This window comes from Vulpes lagopus, chromosome 12, assembly GCF_018345385.1.
Source record: "Vulpes lagopus strain Blue_001 chromosome 12, ASM1834538v1, whole genome shotgun sequence".
Classification (NCBI taxonomy): Eukaryota; Metazoa; Chordata; class Mammalia; order Carnivora; family Canidae; genus Vulpes; species Vulpes lagopus.
The window spans coordinates 12321459-12337606 of NC_054835.1; the positions used below are offsets into that span (position 1 = coordinate 12321459).

The 16148-nt window shown below is 59.7% G+C and overlaps 1 protein-coding gene across 1 annotated transcript in view; it reads right to left on the bottom strand.

Moving 5' to 3' along the window:
- Nucleotides 1-5582: 5582 nt before the first annotated feature.
- Nucleotides 5583-16148, bottom strand: part of NOTCH1 (notch receptor 1) — a 43691-nt gene continuing 33125 nt past the window's right edge. The window contains exons 24-34 of the mRNA XM_041724634.1: nt 15980-16092; nt 14871-15442; nt 14113-14538; nt 13493-13641; nt 12567-12783; nt 12311-12398; nt 12055-12220; nt 11250-11545; nt 9937-10084; nt 9752-9849; nt 5583-8834 (exon numbers count right to left, since the gene is read on the bottom strand). Coding sequence (XP_041580568.1) covers nt 7287-8834; nt 9752-9849; nt 9937-10084; nt 11250-11545; nt 12055-12220; nt 12311-12398; nt 12567-12783; nt 13493-13641; nt 14113-14538; nt 14871-15442; nt 15980-16092 — 3821 coding nt within the window. The 3' untranslated portion in view covers nt 5583-7286. The remainder of the gene's footprint in view (nt 8835-9751; nt 9850-9936; nt 10085-11249; nt 11546-12054; nt 12221-12310; nt 12399-12566; nt 12784-13492; nt 13642-14112; nt 14539-14870; nt 15443-15979; nt 16093-16148) is intronic.

Sequence of the window (16148 nt, forward strand, 5' to 3'; positions counted from 1 at the left end):
GGAGGGGTGGCCGCAGTCTCAGTGTCTGAGCCTCTGCCCCTTGCTTCCCCAGGGCATAAAGTAGCTGCAGTTGAGGGGTCTGCAAGTGGATGTTTATAGGACAGTCCTGCTCCACACTGGGCACTCCCCTGAGTCAAGCCTTCAGCCCTGGGTGCTGAGACTGGGGGCGTCGGAGGGGGCTTGCTTGATTCAGCCTGGAGAGAGCAAGGTGTGCCTCCATGCAACAGGACTGGCTGAGTTGTCCAGGGAAAAAGTGCATTGGGGCCTCAGAGATGGAAAAAGCTGGCAGGGAGGGCTTCTGGAAGAGGAAGGAGGCCATACAGCTGAGGAGGTCCAAATGGAGAGGAGGGGCCATCAGCTCCTTCAGGAGAGGGCAGGCCGGGGGGCAGAGAGAGTGAGGTGTTCAAGCCTGTCCCGTGGCCCCTGTGCATCAGGCTCCCATAGTGTGGAGAGTTGTCGGTGGTGTGTGACCAGGCTGAATGAATGTAAGGAGAGGGAGGTGCCTCCATGGGGGGCAGCTGGGGTACAATCCAGCCCCCTGGGGCGCCTTTTGAGAGAAAATCCACACCCGGGCTGAGCTTGAAGAATGTCCCCACCATCAGCGTCCTCATTAGCTCTCATCTCCAGCACCTGCAAACATGCGTGGCACCTGCACGCCTCAGATAATTCTTTTTTTCCTCAATCATTGAGTCAAGTACTAAACATGTAAGGTGACACATAAGTGAGAGGAGTGTCCTAGAAGCACGGGAGGGATGCCATTTCCACGTGAGTCAAGCCACAGAGAATCAGAGCCACATGAGAAAGTGAATTGTGTCCCATTAGCTGCCGCCGGGCCCTGGAAAAAAACCGAGACCTCTTTCACAAAACTGTACAGTCATTTGCTGAGCCCCTACTGCGCGCCAGGCACCGCTAGGAGCTGGAACTGTGGCTGTGGGACTGCTAGGCCGGCCCCTGCCCCAGGGATCGTGCACTCTGAGCAGCTGCCAATGCACCCAGTGGGGGTGGGGGGGACATGGGAGCACCTGCAAGATGTGGATCCCACCTGCGGGTGACAGAGTAGAGCCCGGGATGGAGGAAAAGGAGCATTTGTGGCTGAAGCAAGCAGAAGCTTGTGTAGGAGCAGCAAGGGGCGGAAATCCTTAGGTGGGTGGTGGCATCAGGCGGTTATGCGTTGCCCAGGGCTCTGCAGGCCCTGCACTAGATTTCTGAGGGCAAGGAAGCTCTTGGGAGCTCCCACCAGGAATGACATGGTCAGTTTGGCCTTCCTCTGGCTCTGGCAGGGCGCTAACAAGACCCGGGAGTCCAGGGGGGTGCCTTGGGGCCCCAGGGGAGCAGTCAGGCTGCTAGACCAGACTGGCAGGGAGAGCTGAGCCTCAGTGACTCAGATGCCAGCAGCATCTGCAGCCACCCCCCCCCCACCACCACCACCACCACCACATCAGCTGAAGTAAAAGGAGGGCGTGAGCCCTGAGCATGGACTCGGAGGCCTGGGGGCTTGCGGATTGGGAAGGCAGAAAGGCCACGGTGGAGCACCAAGTGCCAGGCTGGCTGCAGCACTGACTCCTGGGCGTCCAAGTTCCCATCTGGAAAGTGTGTGACTGAGCCACAGAGGCTCCTCGAGTGGTTGTGAGAACGTGGACCAGGGAGCCATACCACCCTGGCTCAAATGGGTGCACCTGGGGGAGCGGCCTGTCTCTTTGAGCCTCAGCCTCCTCGTCTGTAAAATGGGACAATAACACCAATAACACCGTGACTGGGCGACCTTGAGACAGTTGTGAGCTGCAGGTGTGACTGATGGAAATCCCCGCGGGAGCACCTGCCGGCCGAGGGGACAGTGGCGGGAACCTGCCAGCAGGGGGCGGCAGAGAGCCGCCTCCCATTGGAGGTAGGGTCTGGGGACCTGGGCTTCAGAGGCTCCTGCAGGATCTGGGCCTTGCTGCAGGATCAAAGATTCGGGCTTCCCCCCAACACCCCTAGACTGGGGCCCTTACCAGGGGGAGTATTTCCGGACTCCTTACACCCCTCGACAGCAGGCGTTGTTCTGTTCACACAACAGGTGCTCCATAAATCCTCCAAGTTGAGCTCGATGCTGCCACAGAGACAGGGAACGTGTGTTTTTCGAGCTGTGTGCTTAGTGGTTTCATCCTCACAGCCCAGGGTCTGGGAAGTGTTTCTTTTCCATAAAGAATACCTATAATGCGCATTGCCCTGCATCACCTTCACCAGGTGTGGCCAGCAGCCTTCCCTTTTCTCCACCGGAAAACAAGGAAACAGGGCAAAGAGCAAGTCACTTATGTAAGGTTACACCTTTCGATGGCTCAGGTTTTATTTTATTTTATTATTTAAAGATTTTATTTATTTATTCATGAGAGACACAGACAGGCAGAGACACAGGCAGAGGGAGAAGCAGGCTCCATGCAGGGAACCCTGATACAGAACTCGATCCCAGGACCCCAGGATCACGCCCTGGGCTGACGGCAGATGCTCAGCCGCTGAGCCACCCAGGCGGCCTGTCAATTACAGGTTGAGATGCTAATGTTCCAGATATATTGGATTATCTAAAACATATTCATAAGTTTTTTCTTGTTTCTTTTCACTTTTTTAAAATGTGGCTACTGAGATGTTTAGCACTGTGTTTGTGGCTTGTGTCACACTTGGTACACTTTCACTGGAAGGTGCAGCTCTGAATCACCCCTCAAGGTGCTGAACAAAGTTATCCGCCTCCCCCGCCCTGTCCCTCCACCCAGTTCAAACAAGTTGTCCCGAAGGAAGGAAGCCCGGGGGGTGGGGGGAACTGGGCCTGCAGCTCTGCTGTAGGTGTCATGTGCTTTGTGTTGCTGGGCCCAAGTCTCCAGAGGAGGGACAGGGGCTCCGGGTATGTGCCTGGCCAGCTGGCTGGGGCTGCTGGGGCTGCTAGGGCCCCTGGGGAATGGCTCTGGCACCCGGAGGTGAGACCCGGCACTCTTGGCTGGTCGGCTAGGGCTGCCTTAACCAAGCCCCACAGACTGGGTGGCTCAACAGAAACTATTTCCCTCACATCTTTGAGGCTGGACATTTGAGCAGGGCAGGCCTGGTTCCTCCCAAGGCCTCCCTCCCGCGTTTGCAGATGGCCATGTCCTCCCGCAACCCACCTGGTGGCCCCCGTGTGTGCGTCTGTGTTCTCTTTTTATAAGGACAGCCGTCAGGCTGGATTGGGGTGTACTCCCAGCCTCCCGTTACCCTGATTAGCACTATAGACACCACGTCTCCCGATAAGCCACATCCCAAGGTCCTGGGACCTCAGGTCTCAAAACAGAAATTCTGGGGGGAGGGGACACAATTCAGCTGGAACAGGCCCCCTAAGTCAGGGCCTGTGTCCTCTCTGGGAGGCCTGTGGTGCCTAGTGGGGCCTCCTAGGGGTGGGGACTGGCTGAGCCTGCCAGCCCAGGGCATACATTGAGGAATGAGGACCACAGGGCAGAGGGAGAGCCTGATGGTGGTGGGGGCTCTGTAGCCAGGGCGGGGGAGCAGCTCTGGGCCCCAGGGGACACTGGCTGGGAGTCTCAGAGCCAGGTGGGTGGGGACAAGTCCCTGAGGGGCGGACTGCAGAGCAGGACAGAGCACATGGCCAGAGGCTGGCAGCCCCCAGGACCTTGTCCGCTGGGACACAGGCGGGGCTCCCCACTCTGCGCTCCGTGTGAGCTGGAGCAGGGTGATGCTCTGAGGGCTCCGTTCTCTTCTGTGGGCTTCCATCCAGCTGTCCAGGGCTCTGGTGACTCTGGGGACTCCCGAGGCCCACCCTGCTGCATTGGGGGATCCCACCACCTAGATGAGCCTCTTGGAACTGCAAACACTGCTGGGACTTGGTTGTTTCTTCTAAAACAGTAACTGAGCTAAAACAGAAGTCGTCATTGTTGGAGCGAGCACACCAGTCTCAATATGTTCAGCCTGCTATGCAGCCAGCACCCCTGGGGGACCCTGCCTTCCGAGGCACCATAGGCACCCCCACCCTGCTTCCTGCCTCTCTGGGCTCCCCTGTTCTGCACGTTCATACCAATGGAGCCATATATGACGAGGCCTCCATGTCAGGCTCCTGGCACCCAGCATCACATGTTTGGGGTTTGCTGTACCCTTGTGCTAGGCCTCCGTTCCTTTTTGGGGCTACATCATACCCCATCGTGTGCACTTGGTCTGGGTTCTCCAGACAGAACTGAAAGGCTGCACGTGTGTATAAAGAGGCCTATGATCAGGACTGGGCTTGTAAGATTACGGAGCTGGGAAGTCCCAGGGTGTGTGGTCAGCAGGCCAAAGCCTGGGACAGGTGATGTCAAAGGCTCCTGCCTGAGTCTGAAGGCATGCAAGCCAGGAAAGCTAACGGTTCGGTTTCCATCTGAGAGTCCTCAGGCTTGAGACCCAGGAAAGAGCTGATACTTCCATCCGTGCTCAAGAGCAGCTCTGTTCCGGGGCCAAGGGTGAGGCAGGAGGCCTTCCCTCTCAGTCTCTTTGTTCTAGTATGGTCATCAACTGATCGGATGAGGCCCACCCACACTGCAGAGGGCTTCAAGTAACTCCATCCACTGATCCGAATGTTAGTCTCATCCACAAACAAAAGGCCAAAAGGCTCAGCCAAGGGGACACATGAAATGAACCATCACATGTGATCCACACATCAGCTGTTGGGCATTGGGGCTATTCCCGCCTCCTGGCTGTTATGGATAGTGCTGCAGTGAACAAGTGCCTGTGGGAACTTGTTTGGGCCATTTTCACTTCTTTTGGCCACCTAGATGTGGCATCTCGGGTGCTGGGAGTTCTTGGGGCAGATTTCAGACTGGCTCTGCTCCCTCCATACACAAAAGTCGGGCCATGTACCCTATTCCACGTCCTAGAACCTCTCATCTGGTCTACACAGCCCAGGGCCTGACACGGGGCCAGGGCAGCGGTATGTGGGGAGGGGAAGGAAGCCTCCAAACTCAGCAAGGAAATCTTGGGATCACACCTGTGCTTGGGTCTCCTGGGCCCATGGGGCAGGGGTCGTAGTAGGGGACATCCGACGGACGTTCCCTCCCTCAGTTAATCTGGCTGGAATCTGCCAGCTGGGATGTGGCCAGGTAGAGATAAAGACACAGGTAGGAGGGAGAAGGGGGCCCTGCAGGTGCCTGGCAGCCTATGTCTGACAGCCGTCAGCAGCTCCTCAGCCTCACATGACCTTCCCCACCACGGTCACCCCTGTAGCTCCCTCCCTGCCCCCGCAGGGCTCCCCAGGTTGGGCAGGTGGTGCCCTGCCTCTCTGACGGACAGGAGCCCCCTGCCTTGGGGCTGTGTGTGCCTTGGGGCTATGTGCCTTGGGGCTGCTTTAGCTGCCACGTCCCCGGCCTCCTGCACAGGATGGGGCCAGGCCCACACAGATGCAGAGACGCCTGCAGAACTCCTGGAGATGGCTTGTCCCCAGCATCCCCAAGGGCCAGGGCCAGGTGGTCTCCATCACTGCCCATCAGAAGGGGCAGAAGAATTGCTGTTTCCCTCCGAATAGAGCGGCCTGCCCACCCGCCCACCCGCCTGGCCTCCAAGGAAGGGAGCAGATGCCACAACCAGATTTAGCAAAATTGGGATGACCATCAGCATTACTTTTATTGCAAATCAGTTAACAAAAAAAAAGATGAAAAAAAAAATACAGCATTTTCATCACCTACAGTTTTGCACTTAGATAACTTTTTTAAAATTTTCCTTTTTCCTGTAAACTACACTCTATTTTTACAAAACACAGTAAGAATCAACATCTCAGGGCATGTCTGATCATGCCCACTAGGGATGGCACACGACACTGCCCCTTGGCAAGGCCGGAGAGGCTGCCTGGTGGAGGCAGCAGGGAGGCCTTCCCTGGGTTTGCTCTCAGGAGCTACGGTCCCGGCGGCTACAGGTCAGGCCGCCAGACCTGGTGGTGAGCAGAGCCATGTTCTGACATCCCTCATCAGCATGACCCCGGACACACCTGTTCATTCAGATTTTTTAAACAAAATCCACCTTTAAAAATGTATTTACAGACGTTTACTTTGCCACAGGCTTATACTTGATATTGCAAGAATCTGCTCCTTCCCCGGGCACATGCACCCCTCTCCAGACCAGGAGGGGTGGCCCCGGAGCTGGCTCCTGTGACCCTGGGGGGCACCCTGGAGCTGTGTCAGGCCCTGGGATGAGCTGTCTCTGCAAACCGAGGCTGGACACAGCCACAGCGCTGGGAAGTCTCCCATGAGGACGAGACCGAGAGCTGTTCGCTCTGCGAGCTGAACCCAGGCCGGGGGGTAGCAGCTGATCTTTCGTGGGGTCTAGTGAGGTGCTGGCGTCTCCAACGGAGTGGTCCAGGCAGTGTCTTTCCCCAGAAAAGGATTCTCCCACATGGCATCCCTGGGGGTCAGGGGGCAAGGTGGGTGCCCCACGGAGACCTGACTCCTCACTCTTACACAATGCTTACATATCAAGGCCAGGGTGGGGTGCAGAGGAGCTTCTAAAAGACACAGGAACTCACAAGACCAATCCACAACTATGTAATACTGAACCTGAAACAAAGATTCATGATAGGTACCATGAAATGTGCTCATGGGACACCCCAAGAACACATCTTTAAAAGCATGTTTTCAGAAAAATCGTTAAAGAAACCACATCATTTTATATTTCACACTCCTAGTTTAAACGCGAATTAATCCACATGCTAAAGGTGAGGTGAAGGTTCTGTCTTATTTGCATCTAGATGCGTCTCCTCCCACAAAGTAGGTGACAGGTGATGCTGGCAGGAGGCTCAGGACCAGGCGCGGGGTCGGGGGGGTTGCAGGGGGGCACGCGGGGACAGGGCCGCAGCCCCCGGTTACCCTGGCACCTTTCTGGACAATGCGGGTTCAAACCTCCCTTCTCCGACATCATTCTTTTGGATTTTGAAGGAAAAACAAAATCAATAAATAAGTGGCATTTATAAATCATGAATCTTTGCTCATATTTTACAAACACATAACAATATCATAAGTAGTAAAATCTCGGCTGAGCACTAGTTTATTTTCTCGGAACAGATAAAAATTGTTACCTGGAGCCATAAAAAACATGAAGTATAAATAAAAAAGGCAGTGTTTCCTCGTAAAATAAAAGTACATAAATAAATACTAAAAAAAAAAATTAAAATCCTTGTCCTTTTATTTTGTATAAAAACATGTTTCTTAAGAAAAAGCCCCTTCGGTCCATCCCGGTGTCTGCGGTGCGCACGCAAACGCCCCAGCAGGGCTTGGGAAAGGAAGCCAGGGTCCCACCGGGGCGCTGGCTGTTTACTTGAGTGTCTCCGGAATGTGGGCGATGTGGGACTGCGTGCTGGTGGGCGGGCTAGAGATGCCCTCCGACCAGTCAGAGACGTGGGAATGTGGCGACGAGCTGGACCACTGGTCCGGGGACTCAGGGGACGGGGTGAGGAAGGGGTGCTCGGGAACCTGCAGCTGGTGGCTGGGGGTGTTGTCCGCAGGGGAGGAGGAGTAGCTGTGCTGCGAGGGCGGGGTCAGGAACTGGGCGGTGGTCATGGCCGGGGCCAGTGCAGCAGGCAGTGCCGTGGGCAGAGCCTGGCTGTCCTGCGGCAGGATAGTGTGCACCGCCAGGCCACTGGCGCCCAACGGCTGCACATCTGCCTGGCTCGGCTCCCCGCCCAGGAAGCTTCGGCCCACGTGGCCGCTGGCGGCCGAGCTCACCCCGAGGTGCGGCTGGGGTGGCTGGGGTGGTGGCGGCAGGTTTTGTGGCTGCTGGATAGTGGGTGGCTGCAGGCTCGGCGGCGGCTGCAGGCCGGGCTGCGGCATCTGTAAGTTCTGCTGCTGCTGCGGCACCTGCTGCAGTGGCTGGGTCTGTACCAGGTGAGGCTGGCTGGCCAGGCGAGTGTTGGGCAGGGCCTGGTAGCTCATCATGTGGGACAGGGCAGCGGTGGTGGGGAGGCCGGCGTGCAGTGGGCCCATCAGGCTGTGCTGGAGGCCAGGGGCCTGTGAGCTCAGGGGGCCCGGTGCCACGTTCCCTCGCAGTGGGTTGTACTGGTTTGGCACCAGGCCATTCTGCAGCCGGGACAGCCACTCACACTGGCCGTTCATGGCCGTGGCCCCACCCATGGTGAAATTCACGGCCCCTCCGCCACTGCCACTAGTGCTGCCGCTGCCGGTGCCCAGGACAGTGCCGGTGCTGGAGGCCACGGGCAGGTGGGAGAGCCGTGGCGGTCCCGCCTCGAAGGCCAGCCGGCCACCCCCAGCCAGCGTGGCCATCTCAGGCTTGGCGGCCACGCTCAGGTGGCTGACACCTAAGTGGGCATCAGGCATGCCAGGCAGGTGGCCAAGAGGCACAGATGGGGATGGCTGGAATGGAGACGACAGCAGAGGTGGTGAGGCCACATCTGACAGGTAGCCGTGGGGTGACTCCAGTGAGTCCACGGGTGACAGCACACTTGAGCTGTCCAGTAGGCAGGCCTTGCCATCCTGGGATTTCTTCCTACGTGCCTTGAGGTCCTTGGTCTCCTTGCCACCACAGGCCAGGCCCTTGGTGCTGGGCTTGCGGGCCTTCTTGCCCGGCACAGACGGCTTCAGGTTGCCCAGGTAGCCATTGGGGGAGCAGAGCGGGGGGGACAGTGTTGGCGTGCCACCCAGGGCGGGGCCGTGCAGCTGGGGGCTGCGTACGAGGCTGTACTCATCCAGCAGCCGAACGATGTCATGGTGCATGCGCTCCTGCGCAATGTCGCGAGGTAGGCGGTCCATGTGGTCTGTGATATCCCGGTTGGCGAAGTGGTCCAACAGCACCTTGGCAGTCTCATAGCTGCCCTCCCGAGCGGCCAGGAACAGGGGTGTCTCCTCCTGGGAACAGGCGAGGGGCAGGTGAGGGGGTCACCCACACCAATGCTCTGTCAGCAGAGGGACCGCACCGGAGAAGCAAGCTCATGTGGGCCCTGTCCCCAACTTCACCATGACCTGACCAATTAAGTCTTACAAACGCCCTTAAGAGGAATCCCAGGAGACCTGCGCTGAGGCCGTCTGTGGGGTCTGTGTTCTAAGTGACTAGGCTTGACCTGTATGGGGGCACAGACCCCCCAGAATCTACAGCCATGGCCTCTCTCCCTCTCTCTCTCACCTCCATAACAGCTACAAACGGTGCAGCCGTTTCAGGGACTGGAGGATCCCTGAGGGGGCACCCTTGGGCACTGGCTGAGAGGGTCCAGTCCCCAGATGGTCCCCAAGTGACCCTGATGCCTTAGCACCTCTCCTGAGTTATGATTTCCCTGACTGCACAAGGGATACACCACGCGTCCCCGTGAGGTTGCTGCATGGGTGGCAGTGGGGAGCAGGTGGCCTGGTGGTGCCTTCCTGGCTCACACGAAGCACCGGCCATGGCCCAATGCCTTCCTGGCAATCCCCGCATCTCTGAGGCTCAGTCTCCCTAGCAGGAAGGGGGGTCACATTGTGGGCACTCCACACCAAGGAGACCCAGGTAGGGTCAACACGCGCAGGGGTCAGCCACCAAGGAGCACCCCGTGCTAAGCACCCAGGGCCCAGGTTGGGAGTTGGGAAGGAAAGTTTCCTTGGCTTTGGGGACACACTGAGCAAGATGGTGACAGCTCCACACACAGGAACATGGCTTGGGCATCCCCCGAGTGCCAAGCTCCCACACACACCAGGCTTGGGCTCCATCTGCGTCAACCCTCCCTGCCTGTGACAGCTGAGAACAGAAGGTGCTATGAAAGGACTTGTAGCCTTGCCCCGGCCCGTAAGCCCACCTTGTTGTTCTGCATGTCTTTGTTGGCCCCATTCTTCAGCAGCACAACGGCAGCTTCCACGTTGTTCACAGCAGCGGCCCAGTGCAGGGCAGACTTGCCTGCAAGGGGAAGCCAAGGGTCAGTCAGGGTGGGCTGGCAGGGACAGCGGGCCCATCCTCCACACCTGGGGCCGCAGCCTGGCTTACCCAAATCATCCACAGCGTTGACATCAGCATGTGAGTTGATCAGGTCCTCCAGCATGCCCTCCACAGCCAGGCGGGCCGCCAGGATCAGTGGCGTCGTGCCGTCATGCATGCGGGCGTCCAGGTCTGTGGCTCGATTCCGGATGAGGATCTAGACAATAGGAGATGGTCTCAGGCTTGGCAGATGCATCCGAGGCTGCCGGCCCGGACACAGTGCCTGCGAACCCACCCGCAGCACAACAGAGCCTCTGTGACTGGAGTTCTGGGAAGTGTGGATGATGCAAGGAGTGCAGGGAGGGCGGCACTCCACTGGCTATAGCTGGAGGGGCTGGGGTGCAAGCTGCACTGCCCACACACACCAGGCATTTGATCATCAGGCAGGGCCTCATCCCATCCTTGCTGTGGGCCTGGCCACCACCACCACCACCCAGGACAGAGGAGTTGAGTGTCTGCCCAACCACGGTTGGCAGAGCCATGCCTAGACCATGGACTCAGAACTCCTGAGCTGTGCTGTGTTCACCCAGGTTCAGAGAGAGCATGCAGTCCTTCAGATGCTGCCGCGCCCCAGGTCACCGATGGGAAGGGCGGTCACCATCCACAGGTGGGTGACAAGGGCTGGCCTCACTCCCACTGAGAGCCCCCGGGAATCCCACATGTCTGTGTGCCAGAAGGGCTGTCAGAGCCAATACAGCCAGAGCCGTCCTCCGGGGGCTCGTTTACAGGTCCTCCCCCAGCCAGCCTCGCTTCCTTAGCTCCGCAGGCGAGTAACGCGTTAAAAATCATTACATTAGCAGCTTTGTGAGGGCTCTCCCCCAAATGGCGCCATGCCTTGCCTGTCTGTTCAGGGCAGGGCTGCCCAGAGCCTGGGAACTAGCTGGTGGTTTGCAAAGGGGGGGGGGGTCTGTGCAGAGACAGCCCCCCAAAACCCACACATCCAATTCCCTGAACCCACCCTACCCCTAGGCTCCCAGTGAGGCCAAAGCCTCAGGTCCACAGGGCCCCAAAAACCTCACTGCCACGGGCTACGCCTCCAGCCATGGCTGAGCAAGGGGGCCATGAGGAGCTGCCACAGTGGGGCCAGGAGGCCTCTCACCCCCATGCCCCCAGGCCCTGCAGGCCTCCTGCACACCTGCCTCCAGCCTTCCTTAGAGCTGTGTGACTCAGAGCCGCAGGTTCATGTGAAGCCACCAACCATCCCCGCTCAGGCTACACTTGATGTCAGGGCTCTGGGGCCCGTGAGCCCAGTTGCCAGCCAGACCAGGGGCAAGGTGGGTGGGCCAGGGGATGGTGGAAGGGAACCAGCAGCAGCTGCCCACCTGGAAGACGCCCTGTGCGTCAGCAGACACGGCCGCGTGTAGTGGGGTGCGGCCCATGTTGTCCTGGATATTGGCATCTGCGCTAGCTTCCAACAGGCGCTTGGCCGCATCAGAGCGCGAGTAGCGGGCGGCCAGGTGCAGGGCGGTCTCGCCGGTGCGGTCTGTTTGGTTGTGCAGGCTGGCGCCCTGGTAGATGAAGTCGGAGATGACTGCTGGAGCGTCCTCTTCCTCCTCACTGTTGCCCGTCTCTAGGCCTCCTCCACTGCAGGAGGCGATCATGAGGGGCGTGAAGCCGTCTGTGTGAACGCAGGGGAGGGCTCGGTCAGGAGGGCAGGCCCCAGGCAGCGGCAGTAGCGGGGGTGTCCATGGTCTTGACTTGGTGGGCGGCCATGTGGATGCACAGCCCAGCCTGTGGCACCCTCTACCCACGGTGGGGCCACCAAAATCAACCTGAGCTTCCCAAGGGACAGAGCCAGTCCCGCTGCCAATTGGCTAGTGGGTGACGGCAGCCCCATGGCCTGACCTGCCTGAGACCTTCACCGGTAACCCATCTGGGAAAAGGTGATGTAAGCACCTCAGACGTTTCAGAAGGAATGAATCTGATGGGCAGAATGCCTTCCCCAGATGGAGCCAGCTAAGGTAAGGGAGGAGCGTCTCCCGGGACATCCTGTCCTGAGAGTGCACCTTGCCTACCCAGTGCCCGGCCTCCAGCATACTGACCCCGGCAAACTGCCGGATGAGGGTAACCCTGTCCCAAGAGCCTCTGGGGTGGGGGGCAGTGGCGGGTGGCTGGCTGTGCGCCTACCTGGCCCTCGGACATTGACGTCCATGCAGTCGGCATCAGCTTCACCCTGGGGTGGCGTGGGAGCCATGGCCGACACGCGCAGATCGGCAGCATCCAGGTGCTGCTGCGTCCACTGCCGGTGGTCTGTCTGGTCATCCAGGTCGGGAAGAACCACCGGTTCCTCGAACTAAGGAAGGGGTGAGCAGAGGGCCCATCACAGGGGGCCCAAGGCAGGGGTGGAGCCGCCCAGGGACGTCCAAGATCCCACCAGACTCACCCGGAACTTCTTAGCCTCCAGGTCCTCGTCACCCCACTCGTTCTGGTTGTCGTCCATGAGCGCGCCATCTGAGACATTCTTCAGGGGCCTGGGAGCAGGAGGGCGGGGGAGTGAGACTGAGCAGGGCTGCCCCCAGGGCCAGGGCTCAGGCAGCCGCCCAGTGCCCTTGGACCAAGCAAGGTGAGGCCTGTGGGTCTGCAGGGGACGGGACCCGTCTCCCCCAAGCCCCCCAGAGGCTGCGGTGGCGTCTACTAACTTGAGACCCACGGAGTCCTCGCCAAGGGGCTCCCGCCGCTTCTTCTTGCTGGCCTCTGACACCTTGAAGCCTTCGGGGAACCAGAGCTGTCCATGCTGCCGCCGGCGCTTGCGGGACAGCAGCACCCCGCAGCCCACGAAGAAGAGCAGCACGAAGGCGGCCACGGCCACGTACATGAAGTGCAGCTGCGGGGGCGGGGGCAGCTCCACGGTCTCACCTGTGGGCGCCCAGATATCAGGCGGCAGCTCCACGGCAGGCCGGCAGCCGGGGGGCAGCGGACTGGCTCCGCGGCTGGGTGCCTCCTCACCCGCTCTCCTCCACCCCGCCCCCCAAAATAAGGTCATTTTCTACGCGATTAATCAGAATTGCAAACTATCGCTAAATTCTCTCTTGCACCAGCCGACTATCTGGAGACGGCTTTTACTTTTTTCTCCTTTAAGGGAGAAGGATTAGCCAACTTCAAATCACTGCACTTGCATTGAGCTGTTAAGACAAAGGATTTACAGGGATTTTCGAGATACAAACTTCAACACTTCACATGACACCGATCAATTCTTCTCTCTCTCTCTCTTTTTTAAAAAGCTGTAATGATTTTGAAATAATACCCAACAAAGAAAAATCAGGGGAATAGGGAGGGAGAGAAAAAGGCTCCCACTTTCTGGCAGATGTGTCCATCCCCTGGGCCAGCCACCCCGACAGCTGTCACTACGGGTAGGGAGGGCGCGCCAGACAGAAAATCCCACAGAAGTGCTTCCTGCGCTCTGGACGGCATGACACGCACTGCGTGGGCGGCAAATGGCACAAAAAACAAGAACATTTGCCAGGGGGCAGGGGGGAAGGCTGGGAGACACAGTCCCTCCCAGGTAGACTTTCCTAGAAGCCTGCAAACTGTCCCCCAGGGAGTAGGGCTAGGGCGGGCCACTCACTCTGCACGGCCTCAATCTTGTAAGGGATGTTGAGGCTCCCCAGCGAGGCAAGAGCACCCAAGAAGGCGGCCACATCCGTGGCACTCTGGAAACACTGCGAGGATGACTGGACACACTGCCGGTTGTCGATCTCCAAGTAGACGATAGATCTAGGGGAGTACCTAGGTCAGGGGGCTCAGACCTCAGGTGCACCCCCACAGCTGCTCCATTTACCCCTCGGGCCCATGGCATCATCCCCATGGGGGAGGGGGCACTCCCAGGATGGGCATAACTGCACAGAACCACCCAGGAGGTGGACAGCGCTCCCTCCAGCCCAGCAAGCCCCACATGGGCACACACAGCAGGTGCTTCTGAGACACTCCTCAAAGTGCTCCCTCGGCCACCCTGCCACCCTGTATCCCACTGGGAGATGCAAGCACCCTTCTCCCATCTCAGGAGTCTGGTCCTCCTCTGGGAACTGACCCCAGGTGCTGGAGCACCTGCTGGGGGTGGATCAGGAGCTTGGGCAGGTGGGCCCTGGAAATCTGGGTCTTGTGGGACCCTCTGTCTGTTCCTCCATCAGGTTGGGAGGCAGCACCTGGCCCACCGGGGGAGTGGGGAGCTGGCTGGAGCACACTCACCCGCGGATGTCCATGGGGTCCAGCTCCCTGCGCCGGCGTCCAGCCCCACCAGGGAGCAATGCAGCCTCCACCCGATTTAGCAGGGCCCCAGGCACGGCCCAGCTGTCCACCGCACGTTTGATGGGATGTTTGCGCAGCTCCTCCTCTCGTCCGTAGTATGGGAAGATCATGGGCTGGCCATGGGCATCACGCTTGAACACCACGTTGGTGTGCAGCAGGCGGCTGAGCTCCCGCAGGAAGTGCAGCGAGTTGTTGCGCAGCTGCGCAGGTGGCGTGAGCACCACCAGCACCAGGGCACCAGCTGCCAGCCGCTCGGGGACATGCTCTGCGCAGTCCAGCCCATCCCACTCACACTCCGCGCTGTTGCAGCCCTGGTCACAGTGCCCATCACCGAAGTGGTCCTTGCAGTACTGGTCGTACAGGGGGCTGTGGACAGATGGATGCAGGCACGCTCAGGGCCCTGCGCCCCCGCCAGCCCCTCCCAGAGCCCTGCCTGCACCTGGCTCCTCACCTGTGCCCCTTCTGGGACCCCTCCCTGCACCTGCTTCTCCACCTGTGCCCTGCCCTGGTGCCCCCTCCCAGAGCCCTGCCCCCAGAGCCCCACCCGTTGCTCACTTGTGCCCAGCCCCTACCTCACATGTGCCCCACCCCACCCCTGCCTAAGCCCTGCCCCCTCCCCACCTTGCTCTGCCCTCCCCACCTATACTCCACCCGCTCTGCCCAAGCCCCACCCAAGGCCCCGCCCCCCAACGCCTCACTTGCACTGGCCCTCTGCACGCTGGCAGTCGAAGCCATCGAACAGGCAGCCAGCAGAGTTGCACTGGCTGTCGCAGTGGCCGTTGCTGAAATACTTCCAGCACTGCAATGACTGTGAGCAGTTCTGCCACGGGTCGTTGAAGTTGAGCGAGCAGTCGCCGCCGTCCCAGCCGCACGCATGGTTGTTGCATGCCAGGCTGCACACCTTGTTGCCCGCCTCTTCGTGGCACTCGGGCAGCTCGCAGGCCTCCTCTATCTGTGGTGGGGGGATGTCGAGGCCGAGGCCACCCCCAAAGCTGTAGTCCAGGATGTGGCACAGGAGCCCATTGAAGTTGGCGGGGCATAGGCAGCGGTAGAAGGGGCTCTCGGTGGTGGGCTCGCAGCTACCCTGGTTATAGCAGGGGTTGCCACCCACACAGGGGCTGCCGGCGGGGAACTGGCACTCGGGGCCGGTGAAGGGGCCCAGGCACAGGCAGGTGGGGCTGCGTGGGCCCGAAATGCACGTGCCACCATTGAGGCAGCGCCGGCTTCCGCAGGCCCGGGCATCATTCTCACACGTGGCACCCTCAAAGCCCTGGGGGATGGGAGATAGCGGGGTGTCAGGAGGACAGGTAGGGCCACCTGTCCCCGTGCCTGGGACAGCCCGCAGCCGGTGCCTTGGACAGCACATTCTCCCCACACGGAAGCCCAGGGGTTGCTGGGGGCTGGGAGGGGGGTTGAGGATGACACCAGGCACTGAGATGCTCACAGGCCGTGGCCCTGGAGGGCATGTGGTGCTGCCTTTATCAGAGCCCAGAGCACACACCCTGCAGGAGCAACCCCGACCAATACAGCTGGCCCCAGTGTGCTCACCCACTGTTACCCCCAAGTGTGACCCCGAGGTACAAAAGCCACATGGGGATGGTGCACAGGGGCATGGCAGGTGCCTGCACCAGTTCTCTATAAACCTGAGTCAGCTCTGCAAATAAACTTCAGCCAGAAAGCCTGGATCTCAGAGCCAGGAGGACGCAGGCCAGCCCCAGCCAGCCCTACCCGCCCTCCGTATGCAGTGGCAGCGAGGGGGCACTCTCCTGCCCCCTGTAGACCAAAGAGCCCCTGCAGCGACACCTACCGCAGGGCACTTGCAGATGAAGCCACGAGCTGTGTTAGAGGCCACGGCGCAGGTGCCCCCATTCTGGCAGGGCCTGCCTTTACAGCCATTGATGATGGACTCACAGCGGCGTCCTGGGGATGAGAGTGGGCATGAGGGGCCCGTCCTTTCCCGGCCCTTGCCCTGCCCC